We start from the raw sequence: 24318 nt of genomic DNA, 5'->3' as shown, positions 1-24318 counted from the left end.
GTCATTAGAAAACCTGGAGATTGAACCTTACGATTAGTTGACAATCCGCTCACCCACCTGAGCCACAGTCGCCTCCCAATGCCAACACTAGCATTGTAACACATCAGAACAACGCTAACATGCTCATGTTGAACAGGTATGGTGTTCACAATCTAAGCGTAACGTGTTCGCAAGCTATCTTTAGCTAATTTGTGCTAAACAGGAGTTACAGCGGAAGTTGATTGGAGTGTCATTAGTTTTGCAGGTATTTGGACATAAACTCAAGTACTGGACCAACTAAACTTACCAAAAGATTTCCAAAAGTTAAAGTTTACTCCGAAAGAAGCACGAGCGCACCAAATTCAAGACGCCCAACAATTATTGACATATTTCTCAAAACAACATGTCAATCTGATGCTAGAGGAATCAGGGGATCGGAGATAGGATAAATTCATCCTCGAGTACCGTGATGTTAAAAATGTATTGGTAATCTAGAAAATAGTGAACAGAAATATTTCAGTCTGGATCAAACTGGTGGAGCAATCAACATGGTGCAGGAGCACAATAGTTACCTGGTGTAACAGTAACTACATGAAAGGGGTTGTGTGTGTGTGTGTGTGTGTGTGTGTGTGTGTGTGTGTGTTGTACTAAAGAAACTGTATTCCTGAGCTCCTGTAGTGAGTTGATAACACATCTGTCAGAGACACTGCAGGTTCAAACAGAAGTGCAGAAAAAAACATATCTATAGCAATATACAACCACAGCTGTGGCCACAGTGTGAGCAGTAAACACATGCAGCCATCACTACTCACGCAGGCAGCAGTGCTATACTGTTGGAGATTAGCCTTTCAAAATAAGTAATGAGCAATAAATACATCACATCACCTCTCTCTTCCTGTACCATGTTTTCCCTTAACTGGCAGTGTATTAAAACTGGACTGGATCAGCACACCAACTGTTCATATGGGTCAGAGGAAGTGAAAAAGTAGTCCAGATGAAAAAAAAAAAACTCTGACGCTTAAGGGGATTTGTATTTAGCATAGCTAAAAATGCAAAGACATAATTTCTAGTTAAATATTCCTTGTGCTTGGCCAAACTCAGCTCAAATGTGTAAACAACTCGGTGCCAAAGAGGAAATCAGGACTTTTAATGAATGCATTCATAACACAAAACACCCATTTTCCGTTCTGCATATTCTTCACACAACAGCGTTACGAGTTCCAGTTCCCTTCAGCTGGCGGCGCTTGCCACGCCGTTTTGTTTTTCCAAACATTTTCTTTTCTAAAGTGTTTAGCACCGAGATGCCGCATTGGCCTGTTGAAGGGTCTGAGATTTTGGCAGGTTGTTGAACTTTACTATGTTTCCTTCTGTTTGTAGCGCCACCATTGCAATGCGTAGAAGAGGGGAGTGTGTTCTACAGACATCAGGGCGACAACACTGTCATTGCGAGCTTTTGCAGACATGACGTGACAGTACCCGGCGGCAACTTTAAAGCCTCTCTGTTGTTTTTTTTGTTTAGATTTATTTATTTTGCCACTACAGTACTTGCTTGTCGCCGTCATAAAAAGCAAACAGCGCAAGTTGCACTAACCCATGAAGATTGTTTATCGTCGTTTATTTCTTTTCCCACCCTCAGATATATGATCCAGCAGGTTGAGAAAATGGGCAACGAGTCAGGGCTACCTGAAAATAGATTGTTTTGGAATTGTGTGCCCATCAAACACAAACCTCCCCCACTACATTACTGGGTCACGGGCAATTTGCCTTTTTTTCAGACAACAGTGTGTCGGTAAAATGATTCCGGGACTCCTGCTGCTCACTCCCCAAAACCTACACATTTGCAGTTTATATGATTTTCTCTCACAAAGCCCCTGAAAATGTACTCTTCCGCCGTCAGGTTGTGGTGCTGATGCAGCGTGCAGACATCGCTGGCTGAGTGAAGCATAATCCTCCATAGAAGCAGCGTTCTCTCAGATGTATTTGAATAAGACATGATGCCAGTTTATTTTGGTAACATCCCCCATCCCAGACTGTTGGCAGGCAATGGAGTTGTGACTAACCCTCTGCCAGTTTCCATATTAGGCGGAAATAAATAAAAAATAAATAATACAGAGTCTGTCTGTGCAATTCAGATTGGAATGAATTCAATTAATCACATAGCAGTATATAGAGTCTTGTTCATTTCACAGACAAGCAGAACACTGCATTGTAAAGCACCTCAGTGGTATATCACCAAGGAAGGGATTCCTCATGTGAACCTGAATGAAGTGCATCCAAATATGAGTTCATTACATTATAATTGCACACTTTTCCTCTGCTGCGCTTTCAGCCACGGCTCTTTGATGTTCAATCATGAATAGATGTCACACAGCCACGGTGCTCATGAAGGCGTCTGTGGCCAACGGTCTCTGTAAGGCTTTTGACTCTGAGACCTTGTCCAAACTGCTTTAAACCTGCATGGCAGTCCTTGAATGTCTCATGCTGGTGGGAGTGGCAAAAGCAGGAAGGAGGGCACATGAATGTGAAAACGCAAAGAAACAGGGAGTCACAATGTGGCTTTACTGTATCACATCAAACAATATTTCCTTTTCCTTCCAGGTCCGGACTCCGTGTGGCCTGTCTGCACGAGTCGGCACGGCGGAGGAAGAGAAAAAGGAAATGGTTGGCTGACGCGTCATGGAGGATGTCACCACTAGGTAGTCCATCCAGTATGAGGTGTGGCCTTCCCAGCTGCGCATCCCCTGTGGTGCCATGATCCAGTTCTAACTGTGGGTGAGCATCCAGTGTCTTTTTGTATTCATACAGTTGTATCAACCGTCAAGACGTCTGGCAAAAATGCTGGTAAACGGGTAATCCACTGATTTCACACACGCTGATGTCAATCTCCTGGTAATGAGGAGTACTTCTCAACCAGTGAAAACACGTTCATAATGTTTTCTGTAGATGAGTTTTGGCAAGTCTGAGAAAAAAAAAACCGCATGATGTCAGAGTTGGTCATTAGCTTGTCTTGGAAATGAAGACTAACAGTTTCTAACAGAAAGCCTGTGCTACAGGAGACATGCACATTTTCCAGAGGGAAAGAGGGTTTTGGCAAAAGACGAGGTTCCAAAACTTTTTGGTTTTGGTCACACAAGCAACCAAAAAGTCAAATTCAACTGGATGACAAGCCAAGATTTTGCTGCTGTTCGGTTTATGTGCTCTCAGCAAGCACATAGTGTCTGCGCTGGAACACTGCTGTACAATCAGAGTGGGCTCACTGTTTTTATACTTCAGACAACTGCAGCCTGGGTTTCGGCCCATTAATGATTGGATGATCATTTGCTAGCTAACGGAGTCAGATATTTTCATTACTACGGGCATTTCACAGGAAATCCATTTCACTTCAAATAAGCAATAGCAATAATGTCTGATTGAGAGATGTTCTATATTGGAGAGGGTTTGTGCTCCCTGAGTGTCCTCTTGATTACGTAGCTGTCGTTTCACATTCAGAACGGTCAATACATTTGAGAGTTGATCAAAATAAGCTTTGTTTTCCCTGTACAATTTTCTGCATTCGTTTCTGAAAGACATGTACACCCTACCATTGGGACCTTACGCCACTGATGGAAACGCAAGCCTTGGTTAAAAAAAAAAAAAACAGGTAAATGGCTGGACTGTATGTGAAATGGTAGAAGGCTTTTAATTTAACACGGAAGACCAACAGTGCAACTTCGATCCCTTATTCAGTGACAGGCATTGAGTTTATAGAGCTGGCCACGCTGCTGTGGTCCACCTAAAATTATTGTATTTGTCTCATTTACCTAATTTATGTGCACCTGTTTCACATCAACTCAGTGTGAATGTCTCTGCATTGTAATTTGTCACACTAATTTCTCTCCTCTACTCTCTTTGCCCCACACACACACACACACACACACACACACACACACACACACACACTGCAAGTAGAGGACAAACGTCTTACTGGAAGATATAGACAACTACACTCGTTACCTCACGATAAGTTTTAAAATTCTTATACAAGTTGATGAACTGACGGAGATCAACCCCAAACGTCCAACTTGTCACAACAGCAGAACAAACGGGTACAGAGGGGCAGAGCAAAGGCGGCTTGTCCACGAGTTAATCAATCGCTGTCTCTCTGACTAATTACGAAAAACTTAAACACCAAACATACTTGGGGAGCCGTTAATATACCCGTGTGGGGAAACACTGCGTTGTTAAACCTTTTTCTTTAACAAAGCACATGAATTACACGTTTTCGCGTAGCAGAGATTGTCCACCTTCAAAAACATGTCTCAAAGAGAGAAATTCACACACCATTCACACAAGAACTTGGTATGTTGGTAGTGTCGTTTTCTCTACAACGTATTGTGCTTACGTGTAGGCAGAGCCATGTATAATAATATGTTCCATAGAGGACTTTCCTTGTAAATCACATCTCCACTGAAGTAAAAAAAAAAAAAAAATACAGATTTGCAGCACCGACTTCTTTATCGGCGGAAAGCATTAACGTGGCGTAGCATTTGTTTCAGACCTATTCCCACTTAAGGCTCAGGCATTAATGGAGTGTTTCTTTACACAGCTCAATAAACATAATTGGCATGTACAATTATGTTAAGCCTCAGTATACAGCCACCTTCCCCAGCCGTGGGAGCTGGATCACCGTAGGAAACGTGATGACTGTTTTCTCACGAGTAAAACTGAAATGAATACGCTAAACACCTGTGCCCACATTATGCCCATTTCCTCCTCTGTTTAATTGAGCAGATCACTTAATAACTCCATTTTTTCCAGTTCAGGCTCAGCATAATGCCAGAAGCCTATTAAGTTTGAGGAGAGACAGATGCGTCCTTAAATTCAATTTAAATGATCAACGGAGCCACTGGGAGTGGACACTGGACATGGCAACAAAAAAGGCTCATAAACAATGACGTAATGCAAAACAAAAGGACTCGGCCACATTCGTCATTTCTGAAACATTACTTGATAACGTTACTGACTGTATCAGAGGTCGTGATTTAATTCAATGTTCATTTCCCAAAATAGGCATCGGTCATGAAACATGCATGTTGTGCATAAAAACATTAACAGAGGAAGACGTGGGTTCAAACGCTAGACGGTCCTTTTTCACTCCAAAATTATTTGTACGACCATTTGAATATGATTGGCTCAACCCCACCCCTGAACAGCAAATTGTCCAATCACAGCCTGGCAACCATAACTAGTTGTCGTCAACTAATTCATGTTACCAGTTTAACTAATGTCACCGGCTGGGCTAACGCTAATTAGCGACTTGGCAAGAGTTGATATAATTGGTTCTGTCGGCCAACAACGTTGACGTCGCAGTTTCAAATTACACTTCTGTGTTTGTCTACCTCTGTTTGATATCAAACACAATAAACATGTTAGTCGTGAATTTGCCCGGCGTTATCTCGGAGTAAAACAGCCTTTTCGCTCGCCTTCTCATTATGCGTGTTTTAGATTGCAATGCCTTTGTGCACCAAGCACAGCAGCCGCGCACAGGAAATTCAGATGACCCTCGGATTGAAAGCAGGCAGCCGATTCCTTGGTCAAAATACGAGATGCAGCTAAGAGTTTGTGTGGGAAAAAAAAAAAATCCACTTTTGCACCTCTGAAATTTAGCAAACTATTGCTTACAACATTAAAATTGCAATTTCCTACACAGCCACATTGGCTTTCTCAGTCCAGCCAGAGTAAAAACCCAAACATGTCTTTAAGCAGCGACCGCACAGCACATGGCCTGGCCACATACCCGATTATCATGACGGAGTGTAATTTAAAACATAAACATGTCTCACTGGTGTGTTTACTAAAAGCACTATTTCATTTAATGCCTGCTCAATGTCTTTCATGCTGTAATTAGATCTTTCAAAAGGGAAACAAAACAGAACCAAATGTTCTGGACTCGGGGAGAAGGGCACATTTGCCAAAACAGTTAACCCACAGTCTGGTGACATCGCTTCCTGCCATTTGGCCGATGAATAGTTTCAGCGCTGGGCATGAAGTCACTGCTCCAGTCTTCAGCAACAGCACCGATGAGCTCATCGGGTTGGCAGATGCCACAGTCCTCCGATCCGCCTCCTCCAGAGGATCTGACCTCCCTTTTTGTTGGTTGTAACACACTTAGCTACTAATAAAGCCTCTTTTTTTTTTCTCTCTCTCTCTCTTTTACCTTCGGTGTAGATGTTACAAGCATTCACATGCTCCATCGGCTCAGTCTTAAATGTCGTCTGGGCTGCAAATGTGAGCCGGTTATGCTGCTGCATCTGTGAAAAGATCATGTTTTATTTAGTGTTAGCAACACCGAGTAATCTATTACTCAGTTTCTGTGAGTTTTCACTTTCCTCAAAGCCATCTTACAAATAAGTTGTTTCCAAAGACAGTTAATGATACTTAAAGTCATGCGAGTATGCTTCCATTTACAAATGAGATATGCATTTGCTTGAATCTGGTGTATGTTATTTGTCTAGGTGTTTGTGAAATCAAACACACGCACACACACACACACACACACACACAGACAGACACACACACACACACACACAGACAGACACACACACACACACACAGACAGACACACACACACACACACACACAGACATTTAATTCACCACATCCCGAGCTAAATTCAAAATGATGCTTTGTACACAACTCCAGTGTGTAAAAGCATGTACTTATTTGACATATCTTTGTAAAGCTAAAACTCTTTGTAAGTTAATTGTTACACTATTTAAACATCCAGTCCCAACAGCAGGTTCAGTCACACCTCTGCCACACCATCAACAAATAAACAAACAATTACAAATTGAAGCAGCTCACCTGTGAGGCCTCCTGGTACTCCAAACAGTCTTCGTATCCCAATCCAGATTGGTAATTAGTCCAAAGCCATGATTACATGAGTAAATACATACACGCCGTTGTTGCATTATTTCAATTTTCCAACATTTCCGGCATTGCTTGAATTAGCATGCAGACCGTCGCCATATCCTAATTCAAAAAATGGACAGCTGCTCGCTGTCCATTTGATTGACATCTCACTTAAGCCAAATAGGAGCTGTCACATCTTTAACATAGTCTATATTAGCCAACCAAAATCCGCGTTCAAATCCCGCCCTTTTCCTGTTTAGCTCCAGCCAATTGGAGCCGATTATGTTGATGACTGACGTTTTGAATAAGCCAATGAGATTCTGAAAACGAAGACTTGCTGGTTCAGTGGGCGGGTTCATAGAAGTCCGCGACAAAAGCTATTACCTGCAAGCCAGTGTCCTGCATAATAGTGTGTCATTGCTGGATTCTGAGGGTTTTGTGTTAAAAACAATGGAGAAACGAACCGCAAAACAAAATATGCAGCAGAAAGAGGTAAAGGCATATTCATGCATGAAAGTCTAAAAAGGAAATATCTGACAAAAATCACTTTAATATGTTTATGTGTCAGCGATATGGGATAGATGGGATACCTCTAAGTGTGGCCTTTCACTAGACAAAAAAACTATGAGCTTTGCAGACTAGTAGTCTTTTTATCCCATGTATAAAAAAAAACGTACATTCTTTGGAGTTCACAGATGGCCTTTTTTGGAAAACGCTTAAACATACCCTCAGAGAAACCATGTGTAAAATATTCATTTTCAGTGGTATTGTTATTAAATTTGACAAGGCAACTGTTTCTAAATGAGATTCTTCAATGTGTTCAAACTTAAATGCCAGTAGCACCTATAGTGATTCAGACTGTTGGGGAAGAAACTTCAGTGTTGAAAAAAAATTTAAGAACAGCTTTCATTTTACTGTGGGTGTAACTTGGAGAGATGTTTTAGGCTAATATTACAGGAACGTTGTTTTCAAGGTTCGCACAGTGACTTTAACTGACATCGTCTGCATTGTAAAATATCACATGCATCCTTTGTTGTCCAGGTAATGCCGAGCCAAATAACCAATCCTGGAGATGCCGAAGAGAAGAGATATTCTTGCCATCGTGTTGATCGTGTTACCCTGGACTCTGCTCATCACTGTTTGGCACCAAAGCGCTATAGCTCCACTCCTGGCCATCCACAAGGGTACGCAGTACACTGCACTCAACACTGGCAAAATCCAACCTGAAGTGGGTCCTCGAACCTAACACTAACACTTCACATTTAGACAACAGGCTGTTCATGTAGAGCCACTCAGTAGCCGTGACCATCAGCTTCATCACAGCTCAATAACACTTGTCCAGCCACTGTAAACCTCATCAGTGTGGATTGTTTATGTACATGAAGATGGCTTAAAAGTTATCATACCCACGCTCATACATTTCAGGATGTATTCAGTCTGTTAGTTGAATAGTAATATTTGTGTGGCTTAGTCTATTTATTTTTCTATGTAAATGATAACGTTCCCAGGAGAGAATCAAACAAAACCACGTCCTTTCACAGCTTATCCTCTCTCATGCCTTCTCACAACCATTCATATGTTCTTCTTTGTGTGACACACAGCATGCAGGATATAGCAGCACATCAGGTTTAAACTCATCCCCGTAGTCACTCATTCAGATTTGTAAATTAATTTCAGAGAATGCTAATCAGCAATTTGAAATAATAAATTTGTCCTTTTGATGCGTTTCATGGAATATCTTCACCCACCAGTCTGGGTCATTAATACATACTCATGAGTCTCCTGATGATCTCCAGAAACCGTAAACCAACAGTGTAAAATGTCAAGAATGTGCAGCGTAAACAGCCAAATTAAAGCGACAGTAAATCAATGGAGCTATTTGGACTCTTCTTATAATGCCATGGATGCACATACAGGGGCTAACAAACAAAACAGGTTTATTCAAATGGCCCAAAGCAGTCTGTACTGAATGTAATTTACACATTATTTGAAGTGTTTTGTTTTTGTAGGTTATCTAGATGTTCATTGAAGCTATCATTAAAAATCACCACACTTTTCCGTCACCATACATCATAGTTTAAAAGTCGTCCACAATTAAATACAATTAAGTCATTTTGTCTCATGGGATACACGAAGGATACAACAAAGTATGAGATAATGAAAAGTATTGTTCAGTCGGTGTTGTCTGGCCACGCTCTGCCCACAGGCTTCCTTTTGTGTGCTCCTAAAAGAGAGGCTAAAGGTTTTTTTTTGTTGGTTTTTTTGGCAGCATGCACCCTGGCAGCCTCTGTTGAGCATCTGGCCATCAGCAGATTGCGTTAATCTATGTGCCGCAGAAAAATCCTCTTTATGTCGGAGGTGTGAGTGGAGCTGGAGCAGAACAGTGACAAAGATTGCCATTAGCTGTGGCACAATGAAAAGAAATGAACAAGCCTAATGAGTCCATAATCGTATTCCGTCCATCATGACCGAACTATTCAGGCCAAAATATCGCAACCTTTACTGCCGGAGTCGACTCGGAATGAGTCGACTGATTGATTCACCGCTGTTTACCTGCAAGTCTTGAATAAGGTCCCATTTTTCAAGCTGAGCCTTACTTTCTTATGCACGGAAAGTAAAAAATGTATAGTCTGTCATGTGGAATGACATTTCAGTTACTTGTATGCAGTGATTCTCCTCTGTGCCTCTCTGAAATAGAGCCCGGTGAAAGTCTGCCATTCAACAGTCCAGTTTTTGACCACACGCAAGCACGTCCTTCAGTGATGCTTGCTGTGATGGTCAAAGCTAAAACAGAGCGAAAGAATGGAGACTCTGCTCGTCAACCTGCTGTTAATTTCCCTGAAATGTGCCCAAAAACTGACGCAAGGCTTCACATAAAACCTGAGTACAGTCTCACATAGATACAGTCTTTCTTTGGCTGTAACTCTTGCAGTGGCTATACAGACAAAATAAGAGCAGTAGCTCTGAAAATTCAACATTTATTCATGCACATGTTGAAGCAGATGTCCAAAAAAAAGTATTGTACTTTTAGAGTAAGTGAATATTGTAGCCAAGCATTTTAAGTCTTTACAGGTTTAATTGGAGCAGAATAACTTGCAAGATTCTTGACTCTTGTTTTTGTGGGTTAATCAATGAGCCGGAATATCTTGGTCCCAGATTTCTAACCTGTTTTTGCTTGTGCTCCACAACAACCCACAATATGATCCAACATCATGTCATCGACTGCTAAAACCTTCCAACTGAAAGACCCAGATCATAATAATAACAGAAAGTTGATTCATGTTTTGGCATATCTGAAGCAAAATTTTTAACTGGGAACACCAGAACTTCCTAAAATGACTTCATCTCTCATGATGAAAGCGAAGAGGGAAAAGCAGAGGACGAAGACGTCCGTGTTAGCGTCCGGACATAAAAAGAGGGCTTGTCGACTGCATTTACGTAGCCACGTTATTTTGTTCATTGTAAAAGAAAGCCCAAAGGCAACACGGGGTAAGAGCAGGGATCCTCTCCTCCCCCCCCCCCCTCCCCCCTCCCTTGTCTTGCGCTGTCTCTCTGTCCATCAGCTGTGTTATCCTCTCACGGTGCCTGCTTTCACTTTTTGCAGCCTGTCACCACCTAGTAAAAGAGATCTTTATCATTCCAGAGAGGCTTGCAGTCCGCCACCACCGGCTCTCAGGTACACTTTACCCCCATTGGGTTTAAGTCACCTGAGGAAAATATACAAGGGGCAGCTCAAGGCTGCACTAATGCCTTACATGTCTTCTTATCCCCGTATCTGCAGATGAAGGTGTCGAGGGCAAGAAGGAGGCAGGTGGCCAGGCGCAGGACTCCAAGGAATACTGTGCCTCAGATAAGGACATTGTGGAGGTGGTGAGGACAGAGTATGTGTACACGCGGCCCCCGCCCTGGTCCGACGTGCTGCCTACGATCCACATCATCACCCCCACGTACAGTCGACCCGTGCAGAAGGCGGAGCTGACGCGGCTAGCCAACACCTTCCTCCATGTCCCCAACCTGCACTGGATCCTGGTGGAGGATTCCCAGAGGAGAACGCCTCTGGTCACGAGACTCCTCCGAGAAACAGGGCTGAACTACACCCACCTCAACGTAGAGACGCCCAGGAACTATAAGCTGCGAGGTGACACTCGGGACCCCAGGATCCCCAGAGGGACCATGCAGAGGAATCTGGCCCTGCGGTGGCTGAGGGAGACCTTCAACGCCAACAGCAGCCAAGCCGGCATCGTCTACTTCGCCGACGACGACAACACGTACAGCCTGGAGCTGTTTGAGGAGGTGAGTGCTGCTGAACGACGTCACCGCTGCTGCGGCTGTGTCAGTCGTGTTCATTTCGTGCATGTTTTAACAAACTCGTCTGAACTGTAATAAACACAGCAAAGGTGGGGGGGGGGGGGGGGGAACTAAGTGCACACACTCGTAAGCACTGTTCCTTTTTTTTTATTTTTTTTAAATTTTTTTGTCAACAACAGGATTAACTCATTGTCCTAAATGAAATGCGGCATTGTGCAAATCAAATATTATCTCACAAACTTAGCTCATTTAACAAATGTTCAAATTAAAGGCGTATTCAGTAAAATATGTTTCTCTGCTGACACCTTTGGGCAGCAATAGGAAAAGGCAACGCTGGCAAACATACAGCGATTTGGTTTTTATATAAATTTCACAAACAAATCTGGAAAGAGTCCACAACCTTAGAAGTTGATTTGGATGAAGAACTCCTGGTAGGAGAAATGCAAAAAAATGTGTAGCTTGGAAACTAACATCTTATCTACAAATGGTATTATTTATTCATGGTATTATTATTTATTTGTGTCTTCTTTGGTTAAAAAGTCCCTAAAATAATATCACAATTTTACAAGTATTTCTGCAATAACAATATTATTTGTTATATTGTTTATAGTCTCTTTATAAGAGAAATGACTATGTCAACATAAACATAACATAAATTGCCTTCAAATAAAATAAGAAAAATAACATGAATGCGGTTTGTTTTACCACCGAAGTCATTCCTTTTTCTTTGGAACGAGCTCTTTTATCGTTGAGCCACTTTCTGCCATGCTCGCTGTTGCTGTGCGCTAACGGCCACAAGTTGGAATGTTTCTATTATCATGGTAAGAATTTGTATAATAATTAAGATTACACTGATATTGTGAACGATACAATATGGCTCTCCCTAACAATGCAGTGCTGTGGTGAGAAGGAGTTTGCTTTGTACATGTAGCAGAAGAAGCTGCCCCCTTCATCTGGCAATAACATTCATCTTTGGCCTAAATGTTTTGGTGGGCCAGTCACATCACTTTCATTTACTCAACAAATAGATTACCAGCCCCAGCAATAAAAACAATTTCAGTGTCAAACTCCATCAATCTTTTAAATGCACCACTTAAGGGAAAATTAACCTGGTGGGTCATTCAGGGTGACTCAGCTTTAACGCTCAGCAGCCATTCAGCTAACAGAGTGCGCTGAAATTGATCAGGAAAGTCAAAAATCAGTGAATCAGTAGCAATATATTATGATCATTTCATGTGACGCCTTAAAACATGACCGGCTGCACCTTTAAATAGTCATGTGAGCAAAATAGATGTGAATTTTTTTGCATGGAATATATTTTTTTAAAAAGGACATTACACGCATACAAATCATTTTAAAATGCTTTTTTTTTTTTGTGTGGCTCATGTCATATCAGTATTAAGTTTAATATTAAATATATACCAGCACATTTACAGTCATGAGTTAAACATACAATATATTAAACAACACTGCCTAGCCATATAGTATCTGCAGTATCTTTGTATATCATGTAAATGGGGTTGCACTATAAATTCTCAAGTTAGTTGAAGCATTTTTTTTAGCTCTTAACAGGTATAGTCAGGGATGCGGAGCTAGTGCAGAGAAGTTTGGGCATGTAATCAGTATATCCCAGGCCATCCATCTTGACATCACTTGAATTACCTGAGCAGACACGGTCTAGGTCCTGCGAGTATTAGCCTCAAGTCTTGTTAGTAGTGCCGACGGGATCCGTAGTAAATGGAGCGGCGGGTATTGACGGGGCCTGTCATTACCTTTCTCTGGGAATCAGCCAAAGTGCTCCATCTCCCTCAGAGGCCCTCCATCACCTCCAACAGGCCTATTTATGGGCCGAAGTAACGGCCCCGAGGGGCAGAGGGGAGAGTGGCGGGGAGGGAGAGCCAGAGACAGAAAAAGAGAAGGTGACAGGACACAAAGAGTTGAGTGCCACTACTGTATAGTCTGATCAAACAATGTTAACGGGGTCTCAACAGAGAGATGCCCAGGTGACTCCTTCAGTGTGGAAAAAGAGTTTAAAACGAGTGATGTGCTCCGTCCCACGACTTAAAAATGCACTTAGTAATGTTTTCTTGCACGATCTAAAGTGAGCTAATTCTTTGTTTTGAGCAGTAGCAACACATTTTCAACTGAAATAATAATAATCAAACTAGTTTATTTGAATCATCTGCATTACCGTGAGTTGTTCTTGCACCCAAATGAAGTGAATGCATGAGTTCCAACCAGATAACTCCCTCTCGGTGTTAAAGTCCTACTTAACAAGGTAGTAGTCAATTAATTGGCCACGGAGCCCAGACTTTAGATCTTCCTGAAGCGAAACAAAATAGCAGAAAATTCAGGCTGGTCAAGGGCGTGAGTAGTTTTGTGCAAACAGATGAAAGTAGAAAGATGCCACAGCAGTCATTCTTTCATCATGCCTCAGTTATGTGAAACATTGTGATACTTTTTTGAAGTTTTTTTCTTATTGCAACAGTGTGCGGTCTTCCTGACAAAAACTGTGCATCCTCACAGTACAGCCGTCTTCTGTATCATTAGGATGAATTAAACTCGTTGAAATGATTGAAGATTTCATTTTAAAAGCAACGATGCAAGGAGGCCGTTTCTATCTCATAAAGCAAGAAGGTTATTCATCATTTTACTAATATGTTCAAAGCATATCAGAGGACTATTATAATTCAATGTCAATGTTGGTTGCTGGCAGAAAAACATTGTTTTTACAAATAGTACAAGTATTTATTGAAATCATTTTCAAATGATATATTCAAATAACATGAACCTGTGTCATTCTCAACTAAAGTTTTGTCTGGAAGACAGTAAAAGTTAAGTCATCATTATCATTATATTGTTGCAGCTGACACGATTAAGGAAACCCTTAGGTGGCATTTGAAAGACTTAATCGCAGCTCATTGTGAACTGCACTCTCCCACAGTTCTTTCACAGCAGCAGTGGTAACGTACAGAAAAGAGCAGCAGTAGTTCACCTCCGCTCACACAGAGGACAGAGCACTTCAGATCCCCTCACACAGTCCCCTGCAGCAGCACAATATACCGACACAAGTCATTGTCCCCTGCTGCTACAGATTCTGGTGCAATAGAGGACACTGCTATTGTTGCTTGTAGTTCTGAATACAATATCGGCGTTTCACTCCAGCAGCAGTTACTATCAGTGACTCCTGCACAGACTGCCTTTTATTAAATGCATACTATTTAGGTCAGGCCTTCATGACCACCGATGAAAACGTCATGAATTAGACATTTCCCACAGTTAAATTACAAGAACTACGTGAATTATTAAGAACTCATAGAAAATGTTTCGGTTTTAGTCCCAAACCACAAATTTGTTTTGTGTTTAGCGTGTGCTATTTTAAAGACTCTGGTGTTCTTCATTTCAGCCTTTAGGTCAGCCGTCACACTTACATCCAGGAGCAGGGAGCAAACACAAGCAATTCAAAAGAGCTAGATGATGGTGACAAAAATGCATACATGTCAGGATTAACATTGTCATGGTATTCACACTATTGTTGCTTTGGAAATACAGTTTATTTCATCTATCAATCAATGAATACAGTTTTACTTAAAGTGCAGAATCACCTTGGAATATGGTCTCAATACAATTTGTAAAACAAATACATCGACCCAAAAACATACAGCAAGTGAATAAAGTAGAAATACTTATTATGTATTGAAAGGTATTACTTAGTATATTTGAAGATGATAAAACAATATATTATATCATACACTACTGCCTTGTTCTACCTTATCGTATGCTCACAATAGGCCTGTCACAATTATTCCATAATCACCTGATAGTCAACATTTCAGCTGACTGCAGCTGTTTTGCATTATCATCAGAATTGTTACATTCATCTGGAGAAGTCATATTACCAAAATGATTTGCACATTGTTTTCCACCATTTGAGGTTTGACTGTCGCTCTTTCAGTGCCTGTTGTGCACCACTTCTTCTGGTGTGGTTTAAAGGCACGAGTAGAGAATTAGCAGCGACAACTGTTTATCTTGAGGTGCTTAACTTTTAATATTCAACCGAGTGCATTGCGATGATATATTGATATTAACATCACAGATTTTACTGCAAAGTCAAACACCACAGAACCGCACATTTCCGTGCCAACAGCCTCAATAACTTGGAGGAGGTCATTTGTGGTAGTTAAAGTTCATTAAACAGAAAAAAAAAAACCCGACTTAATCATTTATTGCAATTATTTGCATGACAATTAATCGTGAACTAAAATGTTATGATTGTGACGGCCCTACCTCAAATAACACCTCATTTGTAGCATGACTCCACCTTCCTTTTGCTCAAAGCTTCAGTCTCCAATTATAGTCCGGAAACTCTGTTTGCATTAAGGTTTTCTCCGTCTCCCTGAAGGGCGGACCAATCGGCGACCAGTGGGGATAGCCAACTGCGAAGACGTTGAATTAGTTAAAAAAAAAAAAAAAAAAAATGGCAGCAGAGTTGTGGTGCACACCATACGATACATGGTGGTCAAAGCTGATTGGCTAAGGGCTGCTGCAAAAGTTTCAAAATGAATCAGAGGTCTCCTAAATATTCGCAGTCCTTTTTTTTTATTGTTTGGACAAAACCCCGAATCCACACAGACTCCACCAACTGCAGCAGTGGAAGACACTTGTGATTTGTTTACCTCTCTGCACCCTTAAGGACCGATTCATGTACCTGGACGCTTGCTTTCTTTTCTCGGTTTTAGAATTTGGGACAGGACTTTGTCTCTGTAGGCTTCTCACTAAGTGGAGCAGGAAACGGAGCTTGGACTGGAGAGACACTAAACAAAACAAAAAACCCTGTATAAACACATGGTATCCACTAGAACGGTTGCGAGGGGAACGTGATTGCGTTTTCTTTTGCTCGGCGTTCAGCAAAAGATGGATTTGTGCCGTTTTTCTCCAGCGGATATTCCCGCCAGAGGCAGCGGGCAGAGAACACTCATTTCCAAATGACAAACCTCCTGATGCTGCCTGCAAAGAGCCCGATTCGTTGTTTCCTTTTGTTTAGAGTCATACATGCATATATGCGAGAGGGGAAGCGGGCAGGTGATGTCCGGGGGAAGATGATGGCTGGATTCATTTGCGGCCTGGCTGGAAACAGTTGAGACAAATTGTGAGCAAGGCGCTCCTCAGCATCAAGCGGCAGTTTGTGAGAACCGAACCCAGGAGTTCGTGTAGGAGAAGAAACCCAGCATGCTACCAAAGCACGCGGGTCGAAGGACAGACCGAATGTGTTGAGAGAATGTGTAAAAAAAAAAAACAACAACAACAAAAACCCACGATCCTCTGTACAACATTATCGTGAACCTAAAGTTCAAATTCCCATAAGCCCCCTGCAGGCTGCTTCCTGCTGTTCAAACCCTGCTCCTCTCTGATCACCTGACCTGACCACACAGCAGCCCATCTCATCCCGCACAGCAGCTCATGTGCAAAGGGATATTCCCGAGGGATTTGCACAAAATGCAATGCAACAAATACACACAAACAAGCTCGCATACGGATGTTTTCTTCCTGCATGCTCTTACTGCCGAGAAAGCGCTCACTCTCACAGGCACACACCTTTATTTTAAATAGACCTTGCACTGGAGCGGCACCAGCATCATTATTTCCGCTGCATTGGGTTTGATTAAATGACTGCTGTTTCCAAACCTTGCTCTTCCCTCATTATAAAAGCGTACCTGTTATGGCTGCAGCGGCTCTTGCCAGAATGGCAAAAGAATCACTGAGCTGCAGACAAAGGAAAGGGTGGCAAAAATCATTTGATGCTGGAAGATTAAAGGGGAAAAAAAAGAAAGAAAATAAATGAGGAGGATGGAGGTGCTCTACCTTAAAGAATCTCCTCAGCCAACCAGCAGCCAGAGCCACTTGCTTTAATGGCTTGGCTCCTTCAAACCCTCTTGGCGCTGTCCGCGTTTACTCCCTTTAAAGATGGTTGTGCTTAATTATCACGTTGTAGGGCAGCTGTTGAACAATGTGTGCGATCCGCCTTCGTCTAACAGCGCGTCAGCCGCACAGGGCACGAAGGCTTGGTCAATATTCGCCGTCTTTTCAGAATGAATAATAGCGGCGGCTCTAAAAAAACCCTCTGTTGTAACACTGGCAGCTGATGCTTCACTGTCATGTGCGCTTTTTCAGATGACTAATTCGCTCTCCTCCTTCCTCCATTTCTCTTCTCAACTCTTCCCTTTCGCCAGATGAGATCGACTCGGAAGGTTTCTGTGTGGCCTGTGGCCTTTGTGGGCGGCCTGCGGTACGAGTCCCCCAAGGTCAACGCTGCCGGAAAAGTCTACGGCTGGAAGACGGTGTTTGACCCCCACCGGCCCTTCGCCATCGACATGGCCGGCTTCGCCATCAACCTGAGGCTCATCCTCTTCAAGCCGCAGGCATATTTTAAGCTTCGTGGAGTGAAGGGAGGTTACCAGGAGAGCAGCTTGCTCCGGGAGCTCGTCACACTCAACGACCTGGAGCCTAAAGCAGCCAATTGCACTAAGGTAATTTCCTTCTTCATGTTCACTGATGTTAAGCAGCTTGACTGGAGGAGTTTGCAGGTAAAGGATTTGCTAAACTGTTTGTGAGGATGATAAAAAAAAAAAATAAAAACAACAACTGCAAAACAAGGAGCCCTGACTGCACACCGCTCTTTGTCAGGGATCACAAGCCAAAGAGGTTGGGAACCACTGCTTAAATCTTCATCAGTCAATTTCTCATAAGATGCTTATCACATGTGAATTTATATAACATCTTAAACTGACAAACTATAAACTATAAACTATAAAGTCAAACATTGTGGAGTCAAAAGTTGTCATAGTTTACTTTGAAAGGTATTAACTAAAGTCAAGTACTTCAAAATTGTACAGAAATTTAGTAAGTGTACTTGTGACTTCTGGCTGTAGCATACAAACAACACAACCTGCACACGAGGTGACGTAACCTTGAAAAAGTCTTGACGTGCTGAGCTATCGCCATTACAATTTGTGCTAAATATAGATTAAGAGAAAAGAGACCGGAAAGAAATCCACAATCTATTTTCACAGTATTCAAATCAGGTCCTTTCTGGATGTTACGCCAAGCAATAGAGAATTATTATTTTGTAGTTTGCACAAGTTATGTGATGGGGTATTTTGTTGCTTTATGCCACCGACACCGCTGCATGCGTACCGCTTTAAAACGGTATGACTCACAAACAATAAAACAAGGGCGAGTGAGCGTGTGACTTCCAATAACTAAAGATAGGAGAAACTACTTCCAACAACTCAAAACAATAAGTCTCCCTTATAAAACAGGAGATTATGAATTATTAAAGGAGAAAGTCTAACATTTTGGAGCATACGCTTATTCACTTTCGTGCCTGGACTTGTGGACGTCATTTTAGAGATTCTGGCCTTAGGAGCTCTTTCTCTGTTTCCAGACTTAGCGCTAAACTAAGCCAAACGGCTTCTGCCTTCGTATTTACAATATAAATACGAGACCATTACTCATCTTCTCGTCTTACTCAAGCACGTTTCCCAAAATTTTAAACTATTCCTTTAAAAAGACTAAATGAAAGTGAATCACTTTACATTTCTGTAAGGGGAAAAACCTGTTGTTTAAAATCTCCACCCGACAAGAGATAATTGGTGTTTAAAGAGCTGATTTTTCCTCAGTCACCAATCAAGAAAAAAAACAAAACTGTTCGATGTCTCCAGCTTTCTGGATCGAACCCTCCCGACCTGGAACATAAGTTTTACGAAGTCCGCTCCAATATACCAGCTGAAAAAAAAAAAATCCGTTTTTGCTTGGCAGAAGTTCCATGAAAATCGGATGATTTTCTAATGGTCAAAATGTCAATTAGTGTAAATTTGTTGCTGAAAAGTTGGACATCATTGATTACGTTTCTCACACTGCCCACACGCACTCTTACACATCCACACGTTGTACTTAAATAAGAGGCTCGAGGGCGGCAGCAGCAGCAGCAGCAACGTTCTTCTCCATACCCACTCCTCCATTCCTGCTTACGGCCGTTGGTCTGGGTCACTTCTCTTCTCCTCTCTCTGGGCAAAGAGAAGTCAGCCAGAGGGCTTTAGCTCACCAATATCCACAACCACACACACACACACACACACACACACACACACAAAGAAAGAGAGACAAGAAAGAATGAAAAGGGAGGGAGAGCGAGATACTTTCAGCCAGGTTTTTCTCCTGCTCTCCCCCTGCCATTCAGAGGGCTAAATGAAAAGAGGGGATTCAGGGAACGGCTGAGAGAGCGGAATTGGAGTTGGTGGGGGGAAACGGGGAGGGTTAGGGACGTCACACTGATTACAGATGAGTGCGGGGACGGACAGAAGGGCGGCAGGGAAAGAGGAAGGGAAAAAAAATTGAAAGTCGTGCATTGGCATCTCTCTTACTTATAATCTACCACTTCAGATGCAAGCGTGACTATTACCCCCCCCCCCTCCCCACACACACACACACACACACACACACACACACACACACACACGCGCACGCACACACACACCCCAAGCCCCCTTTACACCTGAGTAAAGTGGGAGTGGGCTCTTCTGGCACATTTCAAACACACCCTATGCATAATTCATGACTGCCGCCAAGGCGAGATGAAAGAAGGGGGGGGGGGGGGTTCCAGCACAGAGGAGAGAGGGGAAAATGAGCTTGACACTTTTAGTTCCCCCCCTCCCTCCCCGCGCCCCTCGCCATCCTCTTCCTGGATGTTTGTCCGGTCTCTTGGGCCAAACCGAGCCAGTGTGGAGGCTTGATAGCAGAATGGCGTCCCCAGAAGAACTGCGCAAAGAACTGTAGCGGTTCCACGAAGGCAAAAAGCTTCAACGTGCTGTGTGAGGTTGGCAGTCATCTGAAGGTGGCCATTAATCCTATGGCTGGGAGAGGACTTTACACAGGCCAAGCAGAGAGGGCTGTGCCACATTTGTAAGATAGCACACTCCAGCGGTCCCTCTTCACTCCCTTTCTAACGCAGGGTTCATGCTCAAGTAGCTCTTTGCACACAGACGGGCCCCCGATGCTGGTGTATGCACTGCTGGAACTGTCACTGCAATCTAATGTTTTGAAGAACACGAGGCGACTGTGGGAGAGTTCGACTTGGATGAGTGCATGAAGTGAACAGCATGTTGCTAATGTTGCTGCTGTTTGTCTTCCCCGTGACTTTTTCTCACCAGATACTCGTTTGGCACACGAGAACAGAGAAGCCTGTCCTCGTTAACGAGGGGAAAAAAGGATTCACGGACCCCAATGTGGAGATTTGAGCGCTTTCCCTCAAGACCATGGTGAAGTTTGAACTTGAAATCCTTTATTCATCACCACATTTTCATTTCTGAATGAGGATAATTTAGCGGGTGAGATGGAACAGCCCGGCATCGCACCAAACCGTGCAATGCGCCCGTCAGTCCAGTAGAGGAGACCAGGAGAGTGTCACGTTTTCCCCACGCCTAGGCACATGAAGTACAAACATGCATGACCACGGTAGAAATAGGAGGTCATGTGTCGAAAGTACAAAGAGCGACAAAGTCCAAGTGGGGAAGTTTGTACTTGTTCAGGTAGGCTGGGGGTGGCTGGGTGGATCAAACCAAGGACTTTGACCCGGAGACCAGGGTTTGAGTCTGTGACAAAATGACATGGGTTTCTTTGAAGTAATGCAAGTAGGTTACTGACACAACGGTCGTATTTAACACGTACATGACATTACTTGGATAAAAATGAGTTATTTTAAGCCACACTATGATCTTTTCCCAATTCTAACCGCGTGGTTTATGCTGCCAAAACTTGAGGCCACCTCACTTCTCACGCCAAGGCGAGCCCAAACGTGACACTGACACGGTTCCCTGTAGCGGACCGACGGTTGGATATAAGCTTCGGAGCATAAATGTGATGATTATTATCCCCCCCCCCCCCGATCTTGCCTAGTGAGACAACAAAAAAAGAGCAGGTGTTCTTAATATATCCTAATACATTGAACACTAATTTTTTTTTATGTCCTTCTGTTAAGGCACAATTACAGCAGCTGTTGTCCATTATTAAATGTCACCAAGGAAATAAACAGGTTCAATGAACTCAAATGAATCCTTTGCGCCATTTCTCAGCATATCTTAATCCTCTCTATTGCAGGTGGGTGGCCTCGGACTCGCGAAGGGGAGGAAACGGGTCGAGTTTCTTGATAAGTGCAACCAGCGCTCATGTCTTAATCATCCGGGGAAAAAAAAAAAAAGGAAGAGGGGGATTTAATCCGCCTGACTGAATCTGACTTTTTTTTTTTTTTTTTTTTTTTTAAATATGGACCAAAACAGTACAAATGTATCGTATTAAAGCACAGATTAGTAAGAGGTGGCAGTTATTCGTCAGGTCTGCCACGTCAGAGGAGATCACATGAAGGACGCCGCACGGGGTCGGCGCGGATAGTCGTGACCTGCAACCTCCACTGTACAACGGCCCGTTGAGGACACCCCAACAAAAGAGACAGCACAATAAAAAAAAAAAGAAGAAAAAAAAAAAAAAAGCATACAGCCAGCAGATTCAACCAAACAAGCAGGTTATAAAAATATCCTTCACCTCAAATTAAAAAAAAAAAAAAAAAAGCAAAGGAACTTAAAGGACAAATGTGTCTGGATCTGCACATCGTACACCGGAGAACTTGCCCTCGGACTTAAGGACACGGCCTACATCATCTGCCCGGATTAAAAAGACGACCGCAAGGACAAAGGCGTCTCGTGTGGATTTTCCTTTGAGCGAACACAAACATAGCAAGGGAAGGAATGTTCTTTTGATAACTGAGAAATGTTTGCTTTAATTTAATTGGTTTAGGCGTTTTGCAAACACTTTGACTTGCAAGTTCAATACTACTGACTCTTACCTACATTTACTCCTGGGTTATCGTCGTCCATCTTATGGTGTCATTATAACTCGTGCATTTTAAGCCACTCGTACACTTGAAGAGAGGCTGCTGTTAGAGAAGTGCCCCTTGCGCTCGGGAGCTGAAAGATAAACATCCAAATCTGAACACATTTCTTAACACTTAAAAAAAAAAAAAAAATACACCAACGCTCCTTTACGGCAACATCTATAAATAGTAATTTAATATGAGAACAATCAGAGGACTGATGATTAATTTTGACAAATGCATTGTAATTACTATTTATATGTTTGAAAAAAAAAAAAGTATATTCTATTCCCCCCCCCACCCCACCCCTTCCCGGTGAATTCCTCAGACCAACACACGACAAGGCACAGGTTCACTCTAGGTTTAAATAGCACATTTCATTTCATAGGGAAAAGTCCAGTTTGTGACACTTTCATGACACAATAACTTCAGATCAGCTACGTGGCAGATTCACAGATGTTGACCGAATCCCCGCCTGCGTTGGCTCTCGTAAATTATGCCAAAATCACAATGCAAAAAAAATAAAAAATAAAGTCATCATTTCCCCTCGTCTATGCACACCCGTATGCACTGTTTACGAGGAGTCGGCCGTGTATGGTTGTAAAAGCGGAACATGAAGGACGAAGCGGCATCAGAGCCCCCAAGAGTTTAGTCTGACCAGGCTCGTCAGTCCCTCGTTGCACTGCGTGGCGATGTGAAGGACTACGACGTGCCAAAAACCATAAATCCGTCACGCATGGCCCTAAATAATTTAAATTGTCTTTTTCTTTTCTTTTTTTTTTTTTTTTTTTAACTATAAGGCTTCCACATATGAAATCAGAGAACCTCTAAAGTGACAGCAGGCTTCAGAGAAGCACAACGAGTTTAAAACGTAGTTTTGCTAATGATTTGGCGGCAGTGTCAAACGCGCCGTCGGCGGTGCCGTGCACAGACGTCGGCGTCTCGCGCTTTCTTTCTTTTTTTCTTCCCATTTGGTATCCAGGTGTTGTACGTTAACAGGATCGCGGGAGGGAGTCGCGGCACCTCCAACGACAGACGCGAGCAGCGATGGCACCGAGCAGCCGAACATTTTAACAAAGTTATTCTGCACCTCGTACAATAGAAGCTCTCCTCTTGCTTGATAAATGATCCCTCTAATACAGTGGTGGCTCTTATCTAACACTGCCCGGCAGACGTAGCTGGAGATAATTCAAAACCTGAGCCTTTGTATTGCTGCCAGATTATCTCTGTGCACACACACACCCCACCCCAACACACACACACACACACCTCGAAATACGCCGCTACACTATGAAAAGTTAGTATACCCTGTCAGACCTTATTACATGTTTCATTTGGAATATGATCAGATACACACGTTTGTATCTCATCACACCGGCTGCTTTCATTGACTGCATGATATTACAGTGCGCAGGGATCGGCCATGGAGATCACCAACAATCCTCCCGTTATTTATTCAACAAAAAAAAAAAAAACTACAAAAAAAAAAAAAAAAAAAAATCGAATTTTATATATTTATTTATATATTTATTTCAAGCGTGGATGTGCAATTGAATCGTAGCAGTGTTTGGCCCTCAAATCTCTATTTTCAAGCTGCTTTCTAAAACGGCATGCGCACATGCAGTATACTGTACACGTGGATGATCACGCAGGTCAATAATAGGTTAACGCTGCCGGCAGGCACTGAGGCGCTGCTAACGGGAGAGGTCTTTAGTTAGATCAGATCTGTAACGTTTCCGTCTGCGGCGTGTCCTCAAGCAGCAGCAGATAAATTCAAAGGGCTTCACCTCGGACGTGACGTTGTCGCAACTTTGCCCTCCGTCTGGTTTTTGACATTTTTCTGATTCCAAACGTACGGACGCATCAAGAAATGTCTCGTACTCAAGAATCAGTCCACGAGAACCAACCTTTCCTACAGTGTGCATCAACGTTAGCATTTCATATCAGTTAATGAGCATTACCCTCTTGAGGGCTTCTCGAAGGCACAATACACTTTACACATGAGTCCTCCCTTTTCCTCACCTCCACCGTCATCTTCCAGCCTCATGTGATTCACATTTTATGCATGTGACTCTTCAAGGTTGTTTATTTGCCACAGCAATTCTGTCTCGGAGATAAGATGTTAGTTGAATCAAGAGAAATAAATAACTGAGAAGAACGTCGCCTGCCCTCTGGGTGTTGTGTCCACTGAATGTCTTTACACTGTGTGTTGCTCT

At 42.7% G+C, this 24318-nt stretch overlaps 1 protein-coding gene across 4 annotated transcripts in view; it reads left to right on the top strand.

Annotated features, from left to right (window-relative positions):
* Nucleotides 1-24264, top strand: part of LOC138197144 (galactosylgalactosylxylosylprotein 3-beta-glucuronosyltransferase 1) — a 77374-nt gene extending 53110 nt beyond the window's left edge. For 2 of the 4 annotated variants that reach the window (XM_069147713.1, XM_069147714.1), the window contains 7 exons: nucleotides 2578-2751; nucleotides 7912-8054; nucleotides 10475-10546; nucleotides 10652-11163; nucleotides 17409-17705; nucleotides 20388-20495; nucleotides 21334-24264. In XM_069147713.1, the coding sequence (XP_069003814.1) occupies nucleotides 7943-8054; nucleotides 10475-10546; nucleotides 10652-11163; nucleotides 17409-17705; nucleotides 20388-20474 (1080 nt within the window). In that variant the 5' untranslated portion in view covers nucleotides 2578-2751; nucleotides 7912-7942 and the 3' untranslated portion in view covers nucleotides 20475-20495; nucleotides 21334-24264. The remainder of the gene's footprint in view (nucleotides 1-2577; nucleotides 2752-7911; nucleotides 8055-10474; nucleotides 10547-10651; nucleotides 11164-17408; nucleotides 17706-20387; nucleotides 20496-21333) is intronic. The other 2 variants (XM_069147715.1, XM_069147716.1) reach the window with 2 other exon arrangements.
* Nucleotides 24265-24318: the final 54 nt, after the last annotated feature.

This window comes from Embiotoca jacksoni, unplaced genomic scaffold, assembly GCF_022577435.1.
Source record: "Embiotoca jacksoni isolate LCO1_2020_lvr unplaced genomic scaffold, fEmbJac1.0.p SCAF_14, whole genome shotgun sequence".
NCBI classification, from domain to species: Eukaryota; Metazoa; Chordata; class Actinopteri; family Embiotocidae; genus Embiotoca; species Embiotoca jacksoni.
This window is presented reverse-complemented; position numbering and strand designations above follow the sequence as displayed.